The sequence below is a fragment of the Sorex fumeus genome, unplaced genomic scaffold (genome assembly GCF_029834395.1).
Source record: "Sorex fumeus unplaced genomic scaffold, SorFum_2.1 ptg000029l, whole genome shotgun sequence".
Classification (NCBI taxonomy): Eukaryota; Metazoa; Chordata; class Mammalia; order Eulipotyphla; family Soricidae; genus Sorex; species Sorex fumeus.
Genome location: NW_026606086.1, coordinates 11,648,443 through 11,676,185, shown reverse-complemented (window position 1 = coordinate 11,676,185; position 27,743 = coordinate 11,648,443). Strand labels below are relative to the sequence as shown.

The window sequence follows — 27,743 nt, the reverse complement described above, 5'->3', positions numbered from 1 at the left end:
GCACTGTAGCACTGTCCTCCCATTGTTCATTGATTTGCTCGAGTGGGCTCCAGTAATGTATCTATTGTGAGACTTGTTACTGTTTTTGGCATATTGATTATGGCACGGGGAGCTTGCCAGGCTTTGCCGTGCGGGTGGGATACTCTTGGTAGCTTGCCTGGCTCTCCGAGAGGGACAGAGGAATCAAACCCAGGTTGGCTGCATGCAAGGCAAAGTCCCTACCCGCTGTGCTATTGCTCCAGCCCATATATATGTATATATACGCATAGGTATATATACATATATACATATATACACATACACATATATACATACGCATATGTATGTATATATACATACACACATATGTATATATACATGTGTATATACACATGTAGGGCTGGAGTGATAGCACATCAGGTAGGGCGTTTGCCTTGCATGCGGCCAACCTGGCTGACCCGAGTTCGATTCCCCCGCCCCTCTTGGAGAGCCTGGCAAGCTACGCAGGGCACTATCTATGACACATTCAATATGCCAAACACTGTAACGAGTCTCACAAGGGAGATGTTACTGGGCCCGCTCAAGTAAATCGATGAACAACGGGAGGACAGTGCTACAGTGCTACACATATGTATATGCATATGCACGTATGTATACACATATACATATATGTATCTCTAAAATCAATGCATATAAATAATAAAACAGAAGGCGGGGTGAAGGTGCAGAACCTAGGGCAACCCGGCGACACTAGCTGCTTGACACCCTGCAGCGATTTCCCTGCGAGGCGGGCAGGCTGCGGAGCTGTGGTCAGCCCTGCGAGCAGCTGGGCAGGACAAGAGAGACGGCGAGTGAGCACCGACATCACCCTACATCCTCACGCGGCCGGAGAGCGGTGACGTCACCCGGGCCCGCGGCCTTGCGCCTGCGCCCTAACCGCCGCGCTGCTTTCCCGCGCGTTGCCACCGGGAGGCGCCGTCGCCGGCGCGGGGTTCGGACCCGCGAGCGCAGAGCCGCGGAGACTCCTTCCGGGTCGGGCCGGGGTCAGGGCCGCGACCCAGACGCGTCATTTCCGCTCCGGTCGGGCGCTGGCGGCGGCGCCTCCTGCGGGGACAGCATGCGGATCGAGAAGTGCTACTTCTGCTCGGGGCCCATCTACCCGGGCCACGGCACGATGTTCGTCCGCAACGACTGCAAGGTGCGGGCCGCCGTGCCGCGGCACCGGCCGCCCGAGCTCGGCCGCTCGCGTGTAGCCCACGCGCATGGAGGACGCGGCGGGCCTGGGCGGGTTGAGGAGGGGGCGTCGCGGGGAGGTCCCGCGGGAGGGGGGGCCCGGGCCCGGGTTCGGGTCCCGGTTCCGGCGCAGGAGGTGGCGCGGGCCGGGAGCACCGCCGCGAGAGGCATCTGGGGCGCGGTCTCGGGCGGGGGTCTGCCCGGGCCGACCCCCTGCCGCAGCCCGTCCCTGCGGCTCCCGCGCGGCGCCCCGCAGCGGGGCCTGTGGGTGGGCGCCCCGCCCCGCCCCGCCGGGGCTGGCCGTGGAGGGCGTGAGGGGTCTCTGCATCAGACAGTGATCGGGACTCCCGGCGTCACCGCCTGCTCGTCCTTCTGGGTCGCGTCGAGTCAGAGGTCGGAGTCAGGGGTCGGTCTGGGTCAGCGTGGGGGAGTTGAGAGAGGACGGGGAGGGCACTGGGTGCCCGCGCTCGGGGATGGCACGAGGTGATGAGGTGGGCACTGGGTGCTGGGGAGGCAGGAGGCTGAGACGCCGCAGGTGGCCTGGTCCTGGGCCTCGCTCGGACCGCAGGGGGTGCCCGTCGGCTGCTGTGTGTGTGGGGTCGGCACCAGGAGCTCAGCCCGCCCGCACAGGGAGGGAAGGTTGGTGGGGGAGGAGAGCGGTGGGCTGAGTGAGCTGGAGGGGGACAGTGGGGCCAGGACGCATCTGATAGGGAAGGTAGAATACCCCCTCCCCCCCGCCCCCCAGGCATTGATGGGCGAGTTTCTGCTGCTTTGTGTGATGTGTGTGTGCGTGAGAAATCTTATTAACACCTGGAAAAGAATCCTTTATTACCTCTAGACTGCAGAATGAATTGCCCCATCTTTCTAGAGTGGTTTGCTGGAAGAGCTTTCTTTAAATAAAGTTTCACATCGGGGCCTGGAGCGATTGTACAGCAGGGGGGAGGGCGTTTGCCTTGCCTGCAGCCGACCCAAGGTTCCATCCCGGGCATCCCATATGGTCCCCTGAGCACTGCCAGGAGTGATTCCTGAGTGCTGAGCCAGGAGTAACCCCTGAGCATCACCGGGTGTGATCCCAAAAGCCTAAATAAACAGATATTTAAAATAAATAAAAAGCTTCACATCTTGGGTTTTTGGTTTGGGTTTTTTTTTTTTTTTGTCTGTTTGTTTGTTGGCATTTTGGGTCACATGGGCGATGCTCAGGGCTTACTCCTGGCTCTGAACTCAGGAATTACTCCTGTCTATGATCGGGAGACGATGTGGGATGCATGGAATTGAACACGGATTGGCCGTGTGCAAAGCCCTGTACTGTAGCTCTGACCCCAGATTTTTACATCTTTTATCTAGTACTGAGCCCTATCCATTATCTCTGTAAAAGACGACTTTGCTTTCTTGCTGTCCTCTTGTCTCAAATCCCTTGCACTTGTCATTTAAAGTGATGATGTCAGGGATGAAACACAGGGCCCTAAGCCTGTGAAGTATATGCTCTTCTTCTCAGCCTTTTCTCTGGTCAGCACTTGTCCCTTTGTAGTTCCTTTAATTAGTCTTTATTCCCTGATTCTTTGAGCTGTCATGAAGCTTTATTTTTTCTCTTTTGGGGGGGGAGCGGTCTACACCTAGCTGTTCATTCAGAGACCATACGCAGTGCTGGGTTGGCCCTGTGCAAGAGAAAGCACATTACCTGCTGGTGTCAGTGCTCTGATTCCCTCTATTGCTTTTTGAGAGTACAGTTAGCATTAGTTCTTTGTGTTTATGTATACTTTGCAAATAAGAAGCAAATAAGAAAAAAATCTCCCGTGATAAATGCTTCATTAAATCTGCAGAGAGATAGTAGGTGAATGTTGGTTTGTGTGTTGAATGCGCAGGAGGATGCTAGAAGACTAGATTTTTTTAAAATTTAAATTTGATTTTCTCCTTACACTTAATATAAATGCTGTGGTTTATAGCGTTGTTCATGGTGATTTGCTACAGACATTCAATGTTACAGCACCAAGCTCACCACCATGACACCTTACCACAACCATTATTTCCAGTTTTCCCAACCACTCCTTAAACCTGCCCCCATAGTAGGCTCTCGATAATGTATTTTATATTGCTTGTTATAAATAACAGTAATTTGCTTGAATAGTCAAAAAATGTTTCCTTAGAAGAAAGTTAGTGAAAATTGTTGTGTCTCACTATGGAGTCATTAAGCCCTTGTATAAGGGAGTCCTAGGATGTTGCAGGTTAGGCTTCCCATGCTTTTATTTTGTTAATCGAGATTGGTGCCTTCTGCATTACATCCATTCAGTCTGGTGTGCTGCCTGGTTTATCAGTGGGAAGAGTTTGAGATGATTTGTAACTGTGTGACTGTTGGGCCTTCATGACTATAGGAAGGGGGGGGGGGCGATCGCTGATCCCCTTTCCATGAAAGCTTGGCGATTTCAGTCACAAAACCCACATACCTGAGTTTTTCAACAGATTGATTTCTGGATGAGGCTCATAGAGGACTAGATTAAGGGAGAAATGAACCCGTGGAATGTTGCTTTATACCAATCCACCTTCTCCTCTGTAGGGTAACATTGGCGTGTCCTTTCTCCCTGGCCACAGGGAGCTTAGGTTTATTGAGTAATACCTGTCGTTAGCTAAAAAGGAGAATTTATTTAACAAACTTTTTTTTTTAAAGTAATAATGCTTTGGGATAAAGAAGAATTACTGACAAAATTTGTTAGTAATTCCAGGTAACTGTAGTAGTTCTCACATTCTTTAGCTGCTTTGACATTGTCTCAGGAATACACTGGAGCCTCTGGAGAGGATGTATGGACCAGGTCAGATGGGACTGTCAGTGACCATTTCTGAGAAAACTGCCCTACTGGATGTAACTAGTAATTTTCTTAAAGTTTCTCTTAAAGCAAAATGTACATAAGTGAAAACCATTTTGGCTGGTGATTTTTAACCAATTTGGGAAGGGGACTTAGGGCTATGGTTATAATGATATTGAATAGTCAAAAAGATACTCAATTTCTCCTTAACTTAAGTTTTTAAGTAGAGTTCGGAGCAAGGAGAAGAATTGTGACTGACACCCAGCAGTGCTTCTCAGATTTTATAGTGCACTTTTTCTGTTGATGTTAACACCTTCTAGTAGAACATCTTACTTATTTATTAACTTTTTAATTGAAGCACGGTGAGATAGACCCTTAGAAAGCTGCTCATGATTGGATTTCAGTCACAGTATTCCAACACCCATCCCTCCACCAGTGGACATTTCCCAGCATCAGTGTCCCCAGGTTCCCTCCCATCATCCCCCATTCCCTACCCCCTGCCTGCCTCTATGGCAGATGCCTTTCTCTGTCTCTGTCTCTGTCTCTGTCTCTTTCTCTAAGTCCTTTTGGGCATTGTGGTTTGCAATATTGTCATACTGGTCTCTTCTCTGTTTTACCTGTCCTCAGCCCCCCACAGAGTTGTGGTAAGATCCAACCAGTCCTCCTAGCCCCTGTTTTTCTTGGCTAATATAGTCTTAGTCCATATTAGTCTTCTGTTGTGTATATATACTTTTATATCACAAATGAATGCAGTCATTCTATATCTGTCCCTCTCCCAACTCATTCCACTCAGCGTGATATTCTCCATGTTCATCCATTTGTAGGCAAATTTCATGGCTTCATATCTAACACGGTTTATTAGGGTTTTCTCTCTCTCTCTCTCTCTCTCTCTCTCTCTCTCTCTCTCTCTCTTTCTCTCTCTGTGAATCTTGCTAGTGGTTTATCAATCTTGCTTATTTTTTCAAAGTATCAGCACTTGGTTTCATTGATCTTTTGGATTGTGTTTTGGGAATTCAGCTCATTGATTTTTGCTCCAAGCTTTAGGTAATGGAGACTGAGATATGAGTCCAAAGGGCTGTGACGGGGGAAATAACTGTGGCTGCACGAGTGGCCCCACAGCCACTGTTCCCGTGAGGGTAGGCCGGGCTGGTGCCGGTCCTGAGTTAGAGCTCTGCTTCTAAAACTGCAGGAGTCCCCTCTGGCCTAGGTGCCCGTGTGGGCACTTAGCCAGGAAGGGATCTTCCAGTTCCCCATGGCTGCTTGCTTGAAACACTGCCACAGAGGTGTAGTAGACAATTTTGAAATATTAACTTCACTGTTTTATGTCTTTCATTTTTGTGCTACATCTGGTGGTACTCGGAGCTTGCCTCTAGCTCTGCTCTCAGGGATCACTCCGTGCCGGGCATGGAGGCCTTATGTGGTTCTAGGAATTGAACCCACATCATCCTCGTGCATGGCAAGTGCGCTGTACTCTTTCTGGACCCTGACTTAATTTTTTTTTAGTTGAACAGTTTTGGGGCCCAGAGAAATAGTATGAGGGGCTTTCAACTGCTTGCCTTGTAATTACTCGTCTACAAGTTCGAATCCTTGTTGCCGAGCAGGACCCACACATCTCTGCTGTCAGGGGTCCCTGGTGCCACACTTGAGTTCAGGCTCCCCTCCTTGTGTAAGTGCCACAACAAGGACGCGAGCCTCAGAGATTGCTGGCAAGTTGTTGTGTACACTGCAGTGACCCCTGCACCCCTCTTCTCTCTCCCCCCCTCATCACGTGGTAGCCCTAGAGCTTGTGTCAGCTAAGGGTGCAAGCCCTAGTGAGTGCTGGAATCAGCACCTCGGTCTGATACGCATGTGGCCCCTCTGGCTCTGTGACTCTGTGCTGTGAGGGGGCAGGTGTTGTAGCAGTGACATTGGGAAGAGAAGGGAAGGAAAGAAAAGGACGGGGACGGGGGACGCATCAGGGAGGAAACTGGCATAATGCGCAAAATGCTTTTTTTTTAGGTGTTCAGATTCTGTAAATCCAAGTGTCATAAAAACTTTAAGAAGAAGCGCAACCCTCGCAAAGTCAGGTGGACGAAAGCCTTCAGGAAAGCGGCCGGAAAAGAGCTTACAGTGGTGAGTTCCTTAGCTTTTGGGGTGGTTTTCCTGAAGGAAAGTGATTTCATAAACTGGAATGAGGGTTTCTGGGAGAAGATCGGCGAGTAATTTGTTTGCATTGCCTGTGGCGATAATCTCATTTTTACAGAGTTACCAAAACTGGAAAAAAAATTATGCCGAATCCAGTTTGTAGATGTTGGTTTTTCCTTATTTCAAAAAAGTTTTTATCTCTTGCACACAAGAAGGGAAGTACAATGGATGGTGGGGGGGTGAAGCTCAAAATGGTAGCTCAGGGATTCTGAGAGGAAGCTAAATGGTTCACCCAGCAGTGCTCAGGGCTTACTCCTGACTCTGCTCAGGGATCGCTCCTGGCAGGCTCAGGATCAAACCCTGGTTGGCTGCATGCAAGCAACCCACACTGTCTCTGGTCCCAGAACGCCTGACCATCAGCGATGGCTCAGATGAGATGTATTTAGTGAAGCTCATTTATCCCTTCCTCAGCAGAAATGTAAGTGTATGAAAGCAGAGGAATTTTGTTGTTAGTTTTGTGGAAATCAGGGTGAGGAAATTTTGAGATTTTGAGGGGATGCCCTCATTATGTTATGCAACTGGCATAAGAATCTCATTCTCCTATGACTCCTGTAAAAGGAAGAGGTGGAAAAGTACTGGACAGATCACTTTTGAGGAAGGAGGATTTTTTTTTTTTTAAAGCTTTTTGGGTCACATCTAGTGATGATCAGAAGTTACACCTGGCTCTGTTCTCAGGAATCACATGGGATGGCTGCTTTCAAGGCAAATGCCCTCCCACTCTGGCCTCAGGAAGGAATTATCTTGATTTATTTATTAGCAGTCATTCATTCATTTACTCATTCATATTTTTTGGGTAGTTCTTGGGACAGAACTATTTGTAAGGCATGTGTTGGAATTCTGCAAACCCTAGTCTTGAGGGAGAAACGAGTTATGCATCTCTCCAACACAGAAGACTGTTGAAAGCCTCTAACCTGCCAGTTATTTTCTGGCTTCCGGGACACCAGTGCTTGTCAGTGACTGAAAACTTTCCCTTTGATAAGATGCAAGTCAAATCACACTTGTCACAAAATTAATCTTCAGTGTGGGTGAGAAACAGCTGTGCCTTCAGTGCTAGGGGCAGTGTGTGAATGGAGAAACAGGGTCACCGTAAGTCACTGACCAGTGGCCATTTGGCTAACTGTTCTTCCTGAAGTGCTGTGTCCTGAATGCAGCCATGGTTAATAAATAGAACTGTCTGAACACCCGAGTTTCACTTGAAGGCAAACACCTAGTGTTGGTCTCTTCAGGCAGCCTGCAACTTCCAAAGTCATTCTTCCATGCTTTCTGATAAACCATGTTATTGTCAGAGTACTGAGTGTGTTAGTGGTAACATAGCATTTGAATCGAGTATATGTCATGCCGTGTAACCCCAACAAAGGCCAGGATCCAAAGATTATCACAACAAGCTCCCGGGAGAGCACAAGGCAGAGTCTCCTACCCTGTGTCTGACTATCCTCGCCAGGGCCCAACAGCTGAAGACTTCCAGGCCCCAACCAAGGCCTTACTGGAGCCACTCTCCACACACTTGGATAAGCCTCAGACATAACCGAACTGGCAGAGGAACCCAGGTGTGTGGGACCCGGGACTGAGATCTCTAAGCCTGCACGGTTTGGGACTGGACCTGTCAGTAGCTAAACAGTTACACCCTCCAACTGCCGTGTAACCCCAACAAAGGCCAGGATCCAAAGATTATCACAACAAGCTCCCGGGAGAGCACAAGGCAGAGTCTCCTACCCTGTGTCTGACTATCCTCGCCAGGGCCCAACAGCTGAAGACTTCCAGGCCCCAACCAAGGCCTTACTGGAGCCACTCTCCACACACTTGGATAAGCCTCAGACATAACCGAACTGGCAGAGGAACCCAGGTGTGTGGGACCCGGGACTGAGATCTCTAAGCCTGCACGGTTTGGGACTGGACCTGTCAGTAGCTAAACAGTTACACCCTCCAACTGCCGTGTAACCCCAACAAAGGCCAGGATCCAAAGATTATCACAACAAGCTCCCGGGAGAGCACAAGGCAGAGTCTCCTACCCTGTGTCTGACTATCCTCGCCAGGGCCCAACAGCTGAAGACTTCCAGGCCCCAACCAAGGCCTTACTGGAGCCACTCTCCACACACTTGGATAAGCCTCAGACATAACCGAACTGGCAGAGGAACCCAGGTGTGTGGGACCCGGGACTGAGATCTCTAAGCCTTCACGGTTTGGGACTGGACCTGTCAGTAGCTAAACAGTTACACCCTCCAACTGCCGTGTAACCCCAACAAAGGCCAGGATCCAAAGATTATCACAACAAGCTCCCGGGAGAGCACAAGGCAGAGTCTCCTACCCTGTGTCTGACTATCCTCGCCAGGGCCCAACAGCTGAAGACTTCCAGGCCCCAACCAAGGCCTTACTGGAGCCACTCTCCACACACTTGGATAAGCCTCAGACATAACCGAACTGGCAGAGGAACCCAGGTGTGTGGGACCCGGGACTGAGATCTCTAAGCCTTCACGGTTTGGGACTGGACCTGTCAGTAGCTAAACAGTTACACCCTCCAACTGCCGTGTAACCCCAACAAAGGCCAGGATCCAAAGATTATCACAACAAGCTCCCGGGAGAGCACAAGGCAGAGTCTCCTACCCTGTGTCTGACTATCCTCGCCAGGGCCCAACAGCTGAAGACTTCCAGGCCCCAACCAAGGCCTTACTGGAGCCACTCTCCACACACTTGGATAAGCCTCAGACATAACCGAACTGGCAGAGGAACCCAGGTGTGTGGGACCCGGGACTGAGATCTCTAAGCCTTCACGGTTTGGGACTGGACCTGTCAGTAGCTAAACAGTTACACCCTCCAACTGCCGTGTAACCCCAACAAAGGCCAGGATCCAAAGATTATCACAACAAGCTCCCGGGAGCGCGCGGCCGCATTCGCGGCCGCGCGACTATTTATTTAATAAGTTTCAGGATACCTTAAATATCCTTAAATATCCAACCCACACGGCAGAGCCTGGCAAGCTATCCGTGATCTATGCCAAATAGACCAAATTGATATGCCAAATCCAGTAATAAATGGATCTCATTCCCCTAGCCCTGATTATGCAGAGTCAAGAAGGATATGGAAGGAGAAGCTGATAAAACACCAAGGCAGACATGGGCTGCCAAAACGCAGAAAAACAAAAATGATTGTCTGTACTTTTAATGCTCGTACGCTGGCATCTGCTGCATCCATTGAAGACCTTATGGTACAAGCACGAAAGATCAAGTACGACATCATTGGTCTGACCGAAACGAGAAGACATCAATCCCATCATGCTGTTTTCGACACTGGAGAAGAACTGTTCCTTGGAACATGTGATAAAAGAGGCGTCGGTGGTGTCGGTATCCTTGTCAACACAAACTTAGTCACAAGCATTGATTCATTTGAATGCCTAACAACCCGAATCGGACGATTACACTTGAATAAATGTGGCTCACTACCGGCAGTTTCTATCTTTGTTGTCTATGCACCAACATCCAGTTATGGTGAAAAAGAAACTGAGAAATTCTACATGGAGCTGAGAAATTCTACATGGAGAAATTCTATAAAGAAGATCACACCTTCTACAAGATCATTGTCGGTGATTTTAATGCCAAGATAGGACCAAGAAGATCAGTTGATGAACTCCACATCGGAACCCATGGCCTGGAATGGAACGAACAAGGTGACAGACTGTCTGAGTTCATCATGTCAACCAAAACCTTCCATGGTAACTCACAATTCCAAAAGGCTGAATCTAAACATTGGACATGGGAGTCTCCCGATGGACGGTTCCACAATGAAATAGACCACATCATATTCAATCGGCGGTTTTGCCTAACCGATGTTGCTGTTGTCCCAAAATTCCAAACGGGATCAGACCACCGTCTTCTTCGTGCAAAATTCTACCTCACAGAACGAGGAGAAAAGAATGCATGGTTTAAGAAGAAGACTCCCAGAACAACCACCAACTGGGAACTCTTTGGCTCTGTTGCAGCAACATGGGAAGATGCCGTCATTGACAACATTGATGAGGAATACGATCGAATGATTCAGCACCTCCATGATTGTGCAAGGAATGCCAAGAGAGAGATAACCACAAAAAACCGTCTTTCTTCGAACACTCTTGAACTTATTCGCCAACGTGGCGTGGCACGTGCCTCAGGCAACCACAAGCAAACGTCCGAACTGGCAAAACAGTGCAGAAAAGCCATCAAGGATGACCTCAAAAACAGGAGAGCAGCAGTACTGGTAGATGCAGCAGAAGCTGGGAAAAACATTCGTAATGCCCGCCTGTCCTTCACCAACTACAAAACCAAGATGACTGCCCTCCGACATCATGATGGATCTATCACATCTTCCAGAAGGGCAATGGAGAAGATTATTCATGAATTCTACTCAGATCTCTTTAATAGCCACATCCACTTGCCCACATACCACATACCACATGATGGATATGTCGTTCCCAATGTTCTCCCTTCCGAAATCCAACATGCCATCTCGTCGGTAAAGAAACAAAAAGCACCTGGCCCAGACAAGATCAGACCTGAACACCTGAAGAACTTACCATCAGTACTCATCAATACATTAGCTCGACTCTTCACACGCTACCTGTCTGAATGCAAGGTTCCATCCCAATGGAAAACCAGCAAGACTGTACTACTATACAAGAAAGGAGACATCCACGACATTGGCAACTATCGCCCAATCTGCCTATTGTCTGTCATCTACAAACTATTCACTCGAGTCATCCTGAATAGGATTAGCAGAACACTAGATGAAGAACAACCATGTGAACAAGCTGGATTCCGAAAAGGATTCAGTACCATCGACCATATCCACACAATAACCAAGCTCATTGAGGTATCTCGGGAGTTCAAGATGCCGCTCTGTCTAACGTTCATTGATTTAAAGAAGGCCTTTGATTCTGTTGAGACGGAAGCGGTCATGGAAGCCCTAGCCAATCAGGGCGTACAAACTCAATACATAAGGATCCTTCGTGAGCTCTATTGCGGATTCACTACCAAGATCTCACCATTCTACAAAGAAGTAATCATCCATATCAAGAGAGGGGTTCGGCAGGGTGATACCATTTCACCAAAACTCTTCAGTGCCACCCTCGAGAACATCATGCGACGACTAGAATGGGAAAACATGGGAGTGAAGATAGATGGTCGGCAACTACACCACCTCCGCTTTGCTGATGACATCGTTCTAATAACACCAAACATCAGCCAAGCGGCACAAATGCTTGCGGACTTTGACCGTGAGTGTGGAAAGGTCGGACTACAGCTGAATCTTACGAAGACAATGTTTATGAGAAACAGCCTTGTTCCTGATGCTCCATTCGCTCTCAACGGAACCACCATCTCCGAATACAACAGTTATATATACTTAGGTCGAGAAATCAACATGATGAATGACCTGGCACCTGAGTTACGCAGGAGGAAGAGAGCGGCTTGGAATGCCTTCAAGAGCATTGAAGAAATAACTAAAAGGACAAAGAACCTCCAACTACGAGCACATCTCTTTGATTCCACTATTCTTCCTGCATTAACATATGCCTCAGAGACCTGGACCCTACGAAAACAGGATGAGAACACTATTCGGGTCTCTCAAAGAGGAATCGAAAGAACTATGCTTGGAATATCACGATTCACTCAAATGAGAGATAGAATCCGGAGTTCTGATCTTCGTCAACGCTCAAGAATCAGAGACGCTGTCTCATTTGCCAAGACATCAAAAATCAGATGGGCTGGACATGTAATGAGGTTTACAGACAACCGCTGGACTAGAGCCATTACTGATTGGATTCCACGAGACATCAAAAGATCACGTGGACGCCCACCTATAAGATGGTCAGACTTCTTCGTCAAGACCCTAAATGATCGGTTTGAGGCTCTACATGTTCCTAAAACGAACAGATACCATTGGGCTACGCTAGCACGCAACCGGGATGAATGGAGACGTTACTGGCACCCGCTCGAATAAATCGATGAATAACGGGGATTAAGTGATTAAGTGATTAAGTGATATGTCATGAAGAGTGGAGCACATTTCTTTGGAGGTTCTACCTTGATGCTCTGACACAGTGTGTACATGAAACACTTGGATCTTATGGAAAGGTGAAGGAGTTGTAAGAACTGCTTTCTTTCTCATTAAGCCATATCTTGCCTTTTCTTTCAGGATAATTCATTTGAATTTGAAAAACGAAGAAATGAACCTATCAAGTACCAGCGAGAGCTATGGAATAAAACGAGTAAGTAATAAGGAAATTACGGGAATTTGGGAGAGTGATAAATATGGGATGTTACCATAAAGTTACTGTCAGTTTATCCTTTTAATACTAAAATTTCACCTTTCTTCATGTCATTTATTGGTATCATTGTTAGGTTTTATTCTTTTAAGTTTACTTACTCTTTCAGACTAACATTAATTAATAGGCCAGTTAAAATTTTTTGGTAGTTTGCGCTATTCCTTTTCAATATCCATATAAAAAGAATTAGGTCTGGTATTTGAATTATTTGAAATCTCCAGACATGCTGAAACATGTGAAAATTGGGGGAAGAATAAAGATTAAAAAATTATATATTGGCATAATATTGTCATCTGCAACCTATTTTAGATTACAGTGATCCCAATAATAGCTTTAATTGCAAAAGGTGTAAGAATACCCCATATCATCTTGTCTCTTTACTGCCTCTTCCAGTTTGGATTAGTTTCTAAGGTTTAACATTTCAGGATAATGACAGTCTTTAAAATTGGCCGGGTGTTTGGTGTAAAATTCCACAGTTCAATTTATTTGTGGTATATAAAAATATATATATAGCAGAAGACTAATATCCATGGCCAGGGTAAATGGGTTAGGAGGACTGGCCAATGGTTGGAACTAACCACAAGTGTGTGGGGCTGAGGGTAGGTAAGGTAGAGAAGAGAACAAAATGACAATAATAGCCGGGAGTGATCATGCTGGACAAGAGCTGAGGGTTAAAAGTAGGGAGATAGCGGGGAGGGGAGAGGGAGGGGGAGAAAGAGAAGAGAGAAGAAAAGAGGGTGGGGGTTGGGGGGTGATGGGAAGGAAGCTGGGGACACTGGTGCTGGGAAGTGTACACTGGCGGAGGGATGGGTGTTGGAATACTGTGTGACTGAAGTCCAATCATGAACGGCTTTGTAGTGCTCTAAAAAAAAATTCCACAGTTGGGTTTTGTTGAGCTGGAGATGGGTTGTGAGTGATGCTTCTTGTCCTGACCTGGCGGTGCTCTGCTGTGTGGAGGCCCCACTCCTGGCCGTGCTCTCTGACCCTTGGTCAGCTAGGGTCTGTCAGTTTTTACTTTTTGTAACGAATGAGTGCTTTGAGGAAAGATACTCTAAAATATGGGAGGGGAAATAAGCTAAAAGCAAAACAAAACATGCTTTTGAGGAGATGGGCTGGCTTCTGTGTCACCGGATGGAGCAGCAGTTTAGCTGGACTCGCTGCCAGGCCCTGAGATACGGCGAGTCTGAATTGAGGTGTGAAACACACGAGGGCTTGGGATGAAAATAAACTCTCTCAGAGATAGATTTTTTTTTTATTGATTATATATCAAAACAGCAGCATTTTGTTACATTGGGCTAAACCGACATAAATTTGGTTTCTGAGATACTGTTATCATTAAATTTTAGTTTGGCCTATTGATTTTCACTCTTTTTTCAGGGAGATAAAATTGAAAATACTTAAATTTCAAATGTCCCGTCACTTGACGTATGTTGGACAATGCTCACAAAGTTTCTAGAGAGCAATTGGGCTTGACTCCCTTTTAGATAAGGCCGCTTTCTGAGACAGTTGGGTTTTTAGCAGCTGAGAACCTCGCTTATTGACTGGTTGGCCCGTTACATCATTCTCATCTTGTACTCTTCATGTGTCTTAGCACTTGGAGAAAAAGTGTCCTTTGACCGCAAAACTGCTGTCTTTTACTGTGGAGATAAGTTAAGAGTGGGATTTATTGCCATTTAACCTCTACTCATAGAGGTTATAGAGTAAAATTGAAAAGTTAACTGGACTTGCTTAAATTAGAAGGAAAACCAAGCAACAATAAGGGCTCTGTAGAATAGTCAGGTGACATTTGGGAACTAATCCTGCGGTGTTGGCCCAGAGTGCATGCCTTCTACACTTGCTTTATTTGGGATTCTTTTTTGCAGTGAAGTTTCATTTAGTCTAGTTCTGAATCAATGTTGCAGGTTCTCTTTGGTTGTAGTCATCTCACTTGAACATGCCTGAATTTGCTAACCTTTGGTTTTGTTTTGTAGTTGATGCTATGAAGAGAGTTGAAGAGATCAAGCAAAAACGGCAAGCTAAATTTATAATGAACAGGTAGGTGGCTTTTTCTCATTCCATCACTTCTTCCACATTTATTGATTGGTGTTCCTTACAGAGTAACTCTTAGAAAATAGGCATTGGACTGTAGAGGCATTCTTTAGTTTGTTTCTTGGGCCAGGCCTGGTTGTGCTCAGGGCTTATGCCAGGCTCAGAATGCTGTGCTCAATCCTGGAGGGGGTCTGGGAATTGAGCCTCGTGAGCTGCACACAAAGTGAGTGCCCTACCCACTGTACTGTATCTAGTCCTCCACTATTTTTCTGGCCCCATAGAGCAAGTTTGACTTTACTTTTGCAACTTTAGGTATAAAACACTCATAATATATATTTTTTAATTTTATTTTGATATTGTGGGCTGGACAGCATGATTCCCCTGCAGTGACAGAGAATCCGGATTCATTCCTTCCTTCCTTCCTTCCTTCCTTCCTTCCTTCCTTCCTTCCTTCCTTCCTTCCCGCCCTCCCTCCCTCCTCCCTTCCTTCCTTCCCTCCCTCCTCCCTTCCTTCCTTCCCTCCCTCCCTCCCTCCCTCCCTCCCTCCCTCCCTCCCTCCCTCCCTCCCTCCCTCCCTCCCTTTTTGGTCATACCCGGACAGAGAATCCGGATTCCTTCCTTCCTTCCTTCCTTCCTTCCTTCCTTCCTTCCTCCCTCCCTCCCTCCCTCCCTCCCTCCCTCCCTCTCTCCCTCTCTCCCTCTCACCCTCCCTCCCTCCCTCCCTCCCTCCCTCCCTTTTTGGTCATACCCGGACAGAGAATCTGGCTTCCTTCCTTCCTTCCTTCCTTCCTTCCTTCCTTCCTTCCTTCCTTCCTCCCTCCCTCCCTCCCTCCCTCCCCCCCTCCCTCCCTCCCTTTTTGGTCATACCCGGACAGAGAATCCGGATTCCTTCCTTCCTTCCTTCCTTCCTTCCTTCCTTCCTTCCTTCCTTCCTTCCTCCCTCCCTCCCTCCCTCCCTCCCTCGCTCCCTCCCTCTCTCCCTCTTTCCCTCCCTCCCTTTTTGGTCATACCCGGACAGAGAATCTGGATTCCTTCCTTCCTTCCTTCCTTCCTTCCTTCCTTCCTTCCTTCCTTCCTCCCTCCCTCCCTCCCTCCCTCCCTCCCTCCCTCCCTCTCTCCCTCCCTCCCTTTTTGGTCATACCCGGACAGAGAATCCGGATTCCTTCCTTCCTTCCTTCCTTCCTTCCTTCCTTCCTTCCTTCCTTCCTTCCTTCCTCCCAGAGAATCCGGATTCCTTCCTTCCTTCCTTCCTTCCTTCCTTCCTTCCTTCCTCCCAGAGAATCCGGATTCCTTCCTTCCTTCCTTCCTTCCTTCCTTCCTTCCTTCCTTCCTTCCTTCCTTCCTCCCTCCCTCCCTCCCTCCCTCCCTCCCTCCCTTTTTGGTCATACCCGGACAGAGAATCTGGATTCCTTCCTTCCTTCCTTCCTTCCTTCCTTCCTTCCTTCCTTCCTTCCTTCCTTCCCTCCCTCCCTCCCTCCCTCCCTCCCTCCCTCCCTTTTTGGTCATACCCGGACAGAGAATCCGGATTCCTTCCTTCCTTCCTTCCTTCCTTCCTTCCTTCCTTCCTTCCTTCCTTCCCTCCCTCCCTCCCTCCCTCCCTCCCTCCTTCCTTCCCTCCCTCCCTCCCTCCCTTTTTGGTCATACCCGGTGTTGTACAGGGGTTACTCTTGGCTCATGCATGCAGGAATTACTCCTGGCAGTTCTCAGGGGACCATATGGAATGCTGGGAATAGAACTCAGGTCAGTCGCGTGCAAGGCAAATGTGCCCTGCCCGCTGTACCATCGCTCTAGCCCCCAATATTTGTATTTTTGTTAATGTTTTGCCAAATTTATTTTATTTTTGTCTCTATAATTAATAACATCATCTCTTAAGTATATTTCGGAGTATATATTTTTATCCTAAGAATAAGAACATGTTCTTATATAGTTATCTAAGTCAGGAAATTATAATCAACATAATATAATATATAGTCCATAGTTGACGCAGTAGTGTCCTTTGCAGAAAATCCTGGGTTGTGTATTTCATTTAGTTGTCCTATTTTGGGGTGGTGTGTGTGTGTGTGTGTGTTGTCCTTTTTTGGGTGGTTTGTGTGTGTGTTGTCCTATTTTGGGGTGGTGTGTGTGTGTTTATGGCCGGATCCCCAGCAATGCTGGGAGATCTGCTCCCAACTTGGTATTTGGGGGTTATTCCTGCTTTGGGGAACTCTGCAGTGCTGGGCATTGAACCCATGACCTCACAACTACAAGGGAAACATTCTGCTGCTGACCTATAGCTCCTGCCCTGTCCGAGCTTTTCTAATCTAGACAATTTTTTTTTTTTGGATCCCCCACTCGGCATTGCTCAGGGGTTAATCCTGGCTCTGTACTCAGCAATAACTCGTGGCAGTGCCATATGGGATGCCAGGGATCAAATCCAGGTTGGCCGCATGCAAGGCAACCGAGTACTAGTACCTAGTACCCTACCCACTGTACTATTGCTCTGGTCCCAACTCATCTTTGTCTCAAAAGACAAAATTTGAACAGTCCATGCTAGTTATTTTATAGAAAATTTTGGTTTGGGCTCATCTTACTACTTCCTTAAAATTAGACTCAGGTTATGGCCTTTTACTCGAGTGGCGAGGGCCGTCGAAGTGACTGTGTGTTCTGATGCACCTTCTCGGAAGGCATGGATATACTATCTGCCTCCAGCATGAAGCCTGGTTTTCATTTTGAGTTGGTATCTCCTTGGGTAAGATACCTCAGCGAGGTGGCTCTTGCTTTTAAGTTTCAGCAGATTTACCTGGATCTGTTATTAATGGTGAATTTTTAAAAATTTTGCCATTTCTTCTACGTTTAGTTGACTTTAGTTGTGCAAGAAGGAGAGTTTTCCCTCGCTTCTAAAATTTTGTCATAATCTGTGTATGTGTTGATATTTAAATCTGCAGAACGAGAGTTCTGTTAATTTTGTATGCTTTCTAAGTGCCCCCAGTTGGCTGGTGGTGCCTATGTAATTTCGACAGTGCATCATTCTTGGAGTGTGGTTTTTGATTTACAGCTATCAGTTACTCTATACACAGCATAGATTATTTAGAGCATTTTTTTCTGGCTTAAAAAACACAGCTAGGGGCTGGAGCGATAGCACAGCGGGTAGGACGTTTGCCTTGTACGCGGCCAGCCGGGTTCAATTCCCAGCATTCCATATGGTCCCCTGAGCACCTCCAGGAGTGGTTCCTGAGTGCAGAGCCAGGAGTAACCCTTGTGCATCACCGGGTATGACCCAAAAGAAAAAAGAAAACACACACACACACACACACGCACACAACTAAAGCATTAACAGTGAAGGGACTTAAATGTTGCAGAACTAATCTGTTTACTTTTTTGTAGAAGGTGTTTTGTGCTATTGTTAATCACTGAATGATTAAAAAATTGCTAGATAACAGGTTGTTCTCTATTTGAGGATCAGAGATGTAGGCAGTTGAATTGTACTGAGTATATATAATGGATGTGGGCCTCTGAAATTTCTTAGCTTCTTTTTGAATATATGTTGAATTTTTTATTTCCAACAAGGTACTTGGGTGAATGAAGAGGAGGTTGGTGAATAGTGTAAGAATATTATTTAAGCTAATGATTAGAAGTAGAGAACTATTGTTTTTAGTGTGTGGCTACATAATAAAAATTTAAGTAGACTTATAGGTTATAAACTAATGTCTTTGAAGGAAGCTTCAGTGACAGGTTTTGGCTTTGATGTATTTGTAATAGGTTGAAGAAACACAAAGAACTACAGAAAGTTGAGGATATCAAGGAAGTAAAGCAAAATATCCATCTTATCCGTGCCCCTATAGCAGGTAAGAATTGCATTGTACATCCATCTCCACTAAGTAGAACGATGACAAAGCTAGAATTTGTGGTTTATGCAATTAACTACCAGACCAGCCCCCCCCCCTTTTTTAAAAATTTTTTTAAAATGTTTTCTTATAGTACATTTGTGGTACGATTTGGTTTGTTTTTAAGCAGAATTTGGTTTTCGTATCATTGGTTTAGAACATCGTGTAAGTGTTAGGTGTATAGATTATATTTTGATGACTTTACATACGGAGAGTCTACGTGCACCCCTCTGCAGACGAACCCCTTTACCAGCTTAACCTCCCCCTTCCTGTCTTGGAATCACCAGTCTCTTCTTTGCATCTAAGAAGTTTCCGGGGATGGTGGCTGGGCCACACTTGGCAGTGCTCAGGGGCTGTTACTGGCTCGGTGCTCGGGAGTCACCTCTGGCATGCTTGGAAGACTGTAGATGGTGCTGTGGATTGAAACTGGGGTTAGCACATGCGAAGCAATTCCCTTACCCCTGTTCTATCTCTTTGGTCTTTTAGAAGAGTTTGTTTTACTTGTGTCTCCGTCTGCTTTGTTACCACATGCGTGAAAGCAGCTTTTAAAATTTCAGTTTAGCATAATACTTACCTAGTTCCATGTGGTAATTTTTACAGATGGCATATTTTGTTTGTTTGTGGGGTTTTTTTTGCATTTGTGCCATGCCTAGAGGTGCTCAGGGCTTATTCCTGGCTCCGTGCTCAGGAATCACTCTTGGCAGGCCAGGAGACCAGATGGAGTCACAGGCATCTGATCCTGGTCTGTTGTGTGCACGGCAAGCATCCTGTTGACTGTACTTGCTGTACTTTCACTCTGGCCTGCGTAGCATATTTGGAGACCTGTAGACATGTAGTTGTTTTTCTTAAATTTCTTACTGGCTAATGTTATAAAACAGACAAGATTCTTTAAAAAATGTTGATTGAATTCTGCAAGGTAATATTTGATCGATGGTTTTGTTTTTTCTTTAAGGCAAAGGAAAGCAGCTGGAAGAAAAAATGTTACAGAAATTACAACAGGATGTGGACATGGAAGATGTTTCTTAAGAATCCCACTGCCGAGAACCACTTCTATACAGGCATTGGAAAATCTCCTTTGGAGTCTTGAGATTTTGAAGTCATTGTTTCATTTTGTCTTATGTTAGTTCCTTCAAATGAAAGGTTTGAAGATGCTTCTGCCTTGCTATCTGCAAAGCTTAAGTGAGTGTAGATAATAAGTTGTATCTCAGTGTCAACTCTTCACTGACAGATATACTTATGTAAGTCTCGAAAATTCTGTTGTAAATAGAAAAGTGCTTTGAGAAAATAAAGTCATACTGTTTGAATATTGCGGCATTTACAAATAATTGATAAAACTTTTTGACTCAGTATTATATAAAACATTTTTGCTGTAAAATATTTTCTTTATTAATGTTGTAGAAGGAAAATACAATAAGGAACTAACAGTCTGTGATGCTTATGTAACTTTTGATTTCCTTTTCTTTCATTAAGCTCTCCAAAAATTTTAGTGGGCTCCTATATTGAGGGCTAATTATATTGAACTACGTTTCAATATAATTATATTGGATTATATTGACCTAACTTGATTGGTGTGATAGGTCGGGTAACAGTTGAGTTGTGTGTCCCTGGATTGGCACTGCACTGTGTAACTTGACTTGGTTTCTGGTAACAGCTGTTTCTCTAGTTTCACAGTGTTTTAGAAGCAAGGGGGTCATGTGCCTTTAATAAATTTATTTTCCTGTAAAGTACGAAAATTTTTTTTCAAAGTTGAATTTATGGGTTGCATCTTTATATATTGTTTGAATATAAAATAAACTATAAAGATAGTGCATGTATGTACATTATCTAAAAGTGAGAGTAAGCAAAGGTGTGATGAATTGATTAACAAAGATGTGACAAAATAACTTATATGTCGGATTGGTGTTGAAATTAGTTACAGAAAAATAGTTGAATTCTCCATCTGTTTATTATTATTTTTGGTTTGTTTTGGGGCCACACCCTGTGATATTCAGGGCTTATTGCCAGCTCTGCACTCAGGGAGCACTCCTGGCAGGGCCCAGGGCCGCAGATGGGTTGCTGAGGATCAAATATGAGAAGATACTTGCATGTAACCTGACCTAAGGGCCAATGCCCAAAATATATGAAGCACTCACAGAACACAACAACCAAAACAGGACCAAAACCCAAACCAAAAATATCTCTCACAACCCCAACAAAAAATGGGAGTGGGAAAAATAGGTCAGGAGACACTTCTCCAAAGAAGACAGACAGATGGTTGTTGAGGTTGGTATGCTGAGGTCCGTGTTGGGAGGGTGGGCTGTATCCCTTTCCTGCTGCCCCATGAAGTGGGTGTTTAGGGAAAACTACTCATCAGAACAGAGGGACTGAATCTGTGAAGACTGACTAACGTGCCTTGGTCCAGCTCCAGCAATTGTGGGAAATGTTTGGACTCTCAGACTGTGACATTGACAAATGGGGCAAATTGCCTCTAACTCACATCTCCTTGGCATCATCCAGGCAGATCATCAGGAAAAGGCTTCAGTTTTCTTCTGAAAGAGCAAATTTTCTGTTTGTGGGTAGGACAGTGCCACAGTCCAGCTTAGGTATGGGGCAGTTTTACAAGAAGGAAAAAAACAGAAGATGGATTCTTGCATGTGGCCCATAGTAGATAGAATATTTGTCTTCTAAGGACAAATATTCCTTATTTGGTGGGTGTTTGGTGCACTCTTCATGGTTGCATATCTTGAAGAGAGCTCGTTATTTTCAGTTACTATACCAGAACCTCTTCACATAGACCTGTCAGTGTACTTGTTTCTTTCTTTTTAATCACAATGAGATACAGTTACAAAGCTTTCATGTTTGAACACCCATCCCTCCACCAATGCACATTTTCCACCACCAATGTCTCCATTATCTTCCCCTGCCCCCATCCCAGCTCTATCCCTGCCTCTGTGGCAGACAATTTCCCACGTACTCTGTTTTCAGGCATTATGGTTTGCTCGAATTTTCCCACCACCATTCAAGCCTGTCTGCCGGGGCAGATGCTAGGTAACTTATTTTCTATTGCTTATGATGAATATCATGAGCGGTTGGCTTTCGCGGCCGTGCACTTCTGGAATTCTAAAATTGTTAATGGTTGGGGTCCAGAGACATCTCTGTAGGCAGCTAATCCATTTTGAGATTTATTTGGGAGTCTCTGGATCAAGGCTGTTGATGAGATGAGATGGTGCCCGGAGGCTTATCATGGGTGTGGCAGCCAGGACCCCCAGCTGGTGGGGAGACAGAGAGGGATGGCTGGCTCTGCTGCTGCCATGTGGCCTGGAGTCTTAGTCCTGGAACCCGCATACATGGGTTTTGCTCCTGGAAGCTTGTGGCCACCAGAGTTTCATCTGGAGTAGGTGGAGAGGCACGCCCACTCCATCTGAGGTACCTGGTGGAACTGGCTCGGTATAGGGTCTGGAGAGACCTCGGGTGAAGCTGCTGTCTTCCGGGATTCACTACCGTGTCTCTTGTTACCTTAGTTTATTATTGGTAGGCTGTATTTCTTTAGTAAATTAGCATTGAGTTTTGTTTTTGAGTTTTTCTTTTAGTATACTGTCCTGAGTAGCCTAGCAAGCTACCTGTGGTGTATTCGATATGCCCAAAACAGTAACAATAATGGGCCTCATTCCTGAGAGTCCCCCCAATATACCACTGGGCTATGCTAGCACGTGACAGGGATAAATGGAGTCGTTACTGGCACCCGCTCAAGCAAATTGATGAGCAACGGGAAGACAAGTGACAAGTGACTATCCTTGTGGATATTCTCTCTAAGGAACTTGTTTCTCTGAAATCACACTTAATGATGATCTTTCCATATTGAGGTAAAGTGGCTTATTGAAGTGAAAGGGAGGGCACAGAATTTATTCTGGATTATGTCTGAAGTTGTTAGATTGCTAAGTATTAAAAGCATCTAAATGAAATCCTTAGCAATTAGAATACCCACTTTACTAAATTTTGCCAATTATCAATCATGAACTAATGTGTTCCTCTTTCTGAGACTATTATATAGTTATCAATAAAATTCCTCTTATAAAGGCAAAAAGCCAACAAAGACATACAAATGGCCACTAACTGTATGAAAAAGCTGTTCATTATTACTTATCAGGGAAATTCAAATCAGAATGACAATTGGACGTCACCTCACACCAATGAGTGTGGCGTGTTTCAAAAAGGATGGGAATAAGCACTGCTGGAGAAACAATAAAAATGGAAAAAAATTGAAAACATGACCCAGTAATTCTGCTCCTTTGATCTATCCCAAGGGCACAAAAGCACTAATTCAAGATGATATTTTCTTTTTTTTTAAATTTTATTTTTTTGAATCACTGAGATACAGTTACAAGCTTTCATGTTTGAGATACAATCATACAATGTTCAAACACCTGTCCCTCCACCAGTGCACACCCCCCACCACCAATCTTCCCACTATGCCCACCCTTTCCCACCCTCCCCCTACCTCCATGGAAGACAATTTCCCCTATACTCTCTACTTTTGGGCATTATGGTTTGTAACCCAGATACTGAGGCCATCACTTTTGGTCCTTTATCTACTTTCAGCACACATCTCCCATCCCGACCGATCCTTCCAGCCATCTTTTTCTTAGTGATCCTTCCTCTATTCCATCTGCCTTCTCCCCGCACTCATGAGGCAGGCTTCCTACTATGGAGCAATCTTCCTGGCCCTTGTGTCTACCGTCCTTGGGTGTCAGTCTTATGTCATGTTATGCAGTCCTTCTATGTCTGTCCCTCTCTTTCTGACTCATAACACTTAGCATGATGCTCTCCATATCAAGAAGATATTCTCCTGTCTATATTCACTGAAGCACTATTACAATGACAAAGATTTGGAAACAACAAAAGCTTCTAATAGAGGGTCAGTGGATAAAGAAATATATACACAATACTACTCAGTTGTAAGAAAAGAAGAAAACTTGTCTTTCTTTTACAACTTGGATGAAACTTGAGAGTGTCATTTTAAGTGAATAAATCAGAAAGCGACCAATACTGGTTGATCTCACACTGTCCAAACAAACAAACACTGTCTTCCCGTTGTTCATTGATTTGCTTGAGCGGGCCTAGTAGCGTCTCCATTTTGAGACTTGTTACTGTGTTTGGCATAATGAATATGTCACAGGTAGCTTGCCAGGCTTTGCCTTGCGGGCAAGATACTCTCAGGTAGCTTGCCGGGCTTTCCGAGAGGGGTGGAGGAATTGAACCCAGCTTGGCCGGGCTGGCTGCATGCAAGGCAAACGCGCTACCACTGTGCTATCGCTCCTGCCCACATATGTGGTATAGAAGGAAAGAAAGAAGGGGCTTAGACAATGGCCAATGCAAACAAACTTTAGACACTGACATCAGAACTAAAAGTACCCAGTAGAGATGGGGAAAGTGGGGTGTCATGAGGAACAGGGGAGGGAAGAGTTGGGAAAAGTGACCTAGGAAGAGTAGCACTGCACTGTAGCATTGTCCTCCTGTTCCTAGATTTGCTTGAGCAGGCACCAGTAATGTCACCATTGTGAGACTTGTTACTGTTTTTAGCATATTGAGTACGCCACGGGGAGCTTGCCAGGCTCTGCTGTGAGGGTGGGATACTCTCGATAGCTTGCCGGGCTCTCCGAGAGGGACGGAGGAATCAAACACGGGTCAGTCTCGAGCAAGGCAAATGCCCTACCCTCGATGCTGGTGGTATGTTGTGATAATGTGCGTGCTTAAAGCATGAGTATAAACACGACTGTAAAATGATACCTCAGTAAAAAAATACTAGCAAAGACACGTAGAATAAGAATCAAAATACAATTCTCCACAAATATAAAATAAAATCTCCAATGGATTTAACTGCCTTCTCTCAAGTCCTTTCCTGGTGTCTTTGCCCTCCTGGTTCCTTTCTTTTCTCTCTCCTAGGCAGCACTTTCTGTCCTGAGCTCATTTGTTGCTGCCACGCCATCTCCTTCCTTTGACTGTTGCAGTGAGACCGCTGAATTCACGTTCCTTATATTTGTCTTTCTTAGCCCAGCACACATGCTCCTTCAGGAGGGACAGGGAATCTTCCTCATTGAAACGAAGCAGTTCCCAGACTAAGAGTCTATATTTAATTCTCAGCATGTCAGAGAAAATGCTTGCATTGATAATGATGGGAAGCTGAGTACAAATACTGATAGTCAGAGGTGGAAACAAGAAGTGATGGAAATCACATCTCTAATTTCAGTCTGGGTTCAATTCCCCTTTCCTTCTGGGTTCATAGCATAATTTTATGTCTTCTGCTATCATTCAAGTTTATGACGTGTGGGGTTACATTTTTCATGGTTGGATTTTTCAGATGGGGAGGGAGAGTTTGAGCCACCCCTGGAAATGCTCAGGGACTATTCCTGGCTCTGTGTTCAAAGTGACTCCTAGCAGTGCTGGAACTAGGGGATTGAATCTAGGTTAGCACATCATAGGCAAGTAGTATCTCTCCATCCCACATGATTGAATTTTATAGTACTTTGAGTTGAACTATGATAAGGAAAAAAAACTCTGTTTCTAAAATTTTACTTGATATCTTCTGGTAAAAATTGCATAAATTCTAGAGGAGCAGGGTATTCTATAATTGTTATTAAAGGGACTCATTTTTGAAATGCAAAATTGCCATAAATGTTTCCCCCAAGATCCTTATTTTTATTCATTTTGTAAAGGTTTTCAACATATAAAATGGTTCGGACAGTATTATTTATATAAAAATTTTAATTTTGGATTAACATATAAATTTTGACTTGGTGATGAAACTAGTAGCGTACATAGTAGCATTCCAGGGGCTGTAAATACATTGTTTGCTTGTCTTGTTATCACCCTGTATGTCTTGTTATCACCTCTGGGAGAAGACTGTCCATGATTGCATGCTGTCAAGGCTCAGGAGAAGATTTAAAGAAAAAACAAATTTTTATTGCTTTAAAAATTAAGACAATTTCTGCTTATAAAAAACACAAGCAAAAACCCAGGCATCCAAAAATAAACACTCTAGGAGTCACCTTTATTTTGAATTTAATAAATATTTTCTCAGGAAATTACGAGTTTTCTCCCCTCTTCCTCCCATAAAAGATATATATTATTTTTATAAGTTTATTAATAAGAATAAGCACAGATGTAATTTGGCACATGGCATTCCCATTTCTTTTCTCTTGACAATTTAAAATATAAAATAATTTTACTTGTCATTATTTCCTCCAATTATACACTGCTGATCTTTTTATTTATTTATTTATATTTTTTGCTTTTTGGGCAAAAAAAAGGAGTTACTCTTGGCAGTGCTTGGGGGACCATATGGGATGCTGGGGATTGAACCTGGGTGGACCGCGTGCAAGGCAAATGCCCTCCCCACTGTACTATTGCTCTGGCCCCCAGCTGCTGATCTTTTTTTAATGGACAAAAATTCACAGAATTCAGGGAAACTAATTCTATGGACACCAAAGATAAGTTTACTAAATGTTTCATACTAAAGCAATTCTTTGATAACTTTTTTTTATTGAGAGCAGTTGATGTTTTTGACACTTAAAAAATTCTGTTTTAACCTGAGCTTTAGTTATAAGTAAACAGATGTGTCCAATTTACCCTAACCAAAGGAATGATGTCCCTTAAATTAACGGGAGGATGGAGAGAAGCTGGAAGATGATACAACATGAAGCAGTATACACGGAAGTAACCACTTGCTTTTGTAGTGAAGGCCATAAATTTTAATAACTTTGTGTCTTTCACTGTTCATAGCTCCCAGGTCTGTGATTTATGCTAGGCCTGGAAGACAAGGTTAGGGTAGCCAGATGTCGCAGATTAAGACACAGATAAATGGGCAGGTTTTACCAGCCATGGAAACAAAGAATCACTCCATGATTTGGAAAGTAATTACTGGGGTCATAGGATTACTCATTTTTCTATAGTGTAGTTGTGGGCCTTCCTTTTTCCCTCCCAAGGTAATTAGACCCTAGGGTTTTTTTTTTTTTGAGTAATGCTAATAGCCTTGAGTTGATAGCTCCTCAAGGATTATTTTGCATGCATAAAAGACATTGATAAGTGATCTAACAGATCTATGAGGGTTTCAAAAACAAATAGGGAGGGTCCCTGCAGTAGTTCAGGAGTGAGGGCGAGAACTTTACATGAGGCCTGAGTTTGAGCCTTGAAACTGTCTCCCTGGATAAAATGCTTTTGGGATTCCCTGGTGGCTTTTGCCGACAATTTTCATCACAACATTGAATGGGAAGGGAGAAAAAGAAAAAAAAAAGGAGAGGAGAAAAAGAATCTTTAGAATATCATAGTGATTTGCTAATATTTTAGAAATTGCTTCCTGATTTGACTCCACTGACAAAGAAAACAAATCCAAAAATAAAAAATGGGACTCTATCCATTAGATCTCATCTGGCAGAAGAAACTCAGGTTAACATCTAAAGACATTCTACTGAAAGAAGGAAAATATTTGCACATCATAATCTGATAAAGGGTTAATAGCCAAGAAACATAAAGCATTTACAAAGCTTCACAACAACAAAACTAATAGCCCCACTGAAAACTGAGTAGGGGACATGAACTGATAATTCTTTGAAGATGGCATATAGATGGTGAGTAAGCTTATGAAAATGTGCTCATCAACACTTTTATTAAGGAAATGCAAATCATAACCACAATGAGCTACAATCTCATAGTCGTGAGGATGGTGTATATTAAAGACTGGATGTTACCAGTGTTGGTGGTGATGTGGTGAAAAAGGAACTTTTGTTCACTGAGGTGGGGATGTCATTAAGTTCAGCCTGATTGCCAATGACAGATGAATGAATAAAAAAGCTGTGGAATGTATACTCAACGAAATACTATGCAGCTGAAAGATGAAATCATGCAGTTTGCTGCAACTTGGCTGGAACCAGGAGTATCTTAAGAAAATAAATCAGAGGGACTGACAAATAAGGACAAATACCAGATGATCTTACTTCTTTGTGGTATATAAAGAAACAGAACAAGGCAATAGACCATCAAATTATGATTAACCCTTGGATTTGGTCTATAAAACTGAAATTTCCAAACATTATAGGGGAAGGTTTGGGTGGGGAAAGGAAGAAGTACATAGATGGGGGGAGATGGATACTGATGGAGGAAGTTGGATACTGATGGATGGTGATGGATATAGATCGAGGGTGGTGGTGAAGGTGGTGATAATAAGGCCATAAGCATCAGCACTATAGTAATCATGTTATTAAGCTACAGTAAAAACAAACAAAAAAATGGAAAGAAAGTTCTTCTGACAATGTGTCAGAGCACCCACCATGTATAGACTTCCATGTTTACACCTGATTTATCTTTTTGTTTATTTTTGGGCCTCACCTGGCT

At 44.6% G+C, this 27,743-nt stretch overlaps 1 protein-coding gene across 1 annotated transcript; it reads left to right on the top strand.

Annotated features, from left to right (window-relative positions):
* The first annotated feature begins 1,062 nt into the window (after positions 1-1,062).
* Positions 1,063-20,185, top strand: RSL24D1 (ribosomal L24 domain containing 1). Its single transcript, XM_056115589.1, has 6 exons — positions 1,063-1,177; positions 6,009-6,122; positions 12,357-12,429; positions 14,457-14,520; positions 18,253-18,338; positions 19,330-20,185. The coding sequence occupies exons 1-6, from the start codon at positions 1,097-1,099 to the stop codon at positions 19,401-19,403; spliced, it is 492 nt and encodes a 163-aa protein (XP_055971564.1). The 5' UTR covers positions 1,063-1,096; the 3' UTR covers positions 19,404-20,185.
* The last annotated feature ends 7,558 nt before the right edge of the window (positions 20,186-27,743 follow it).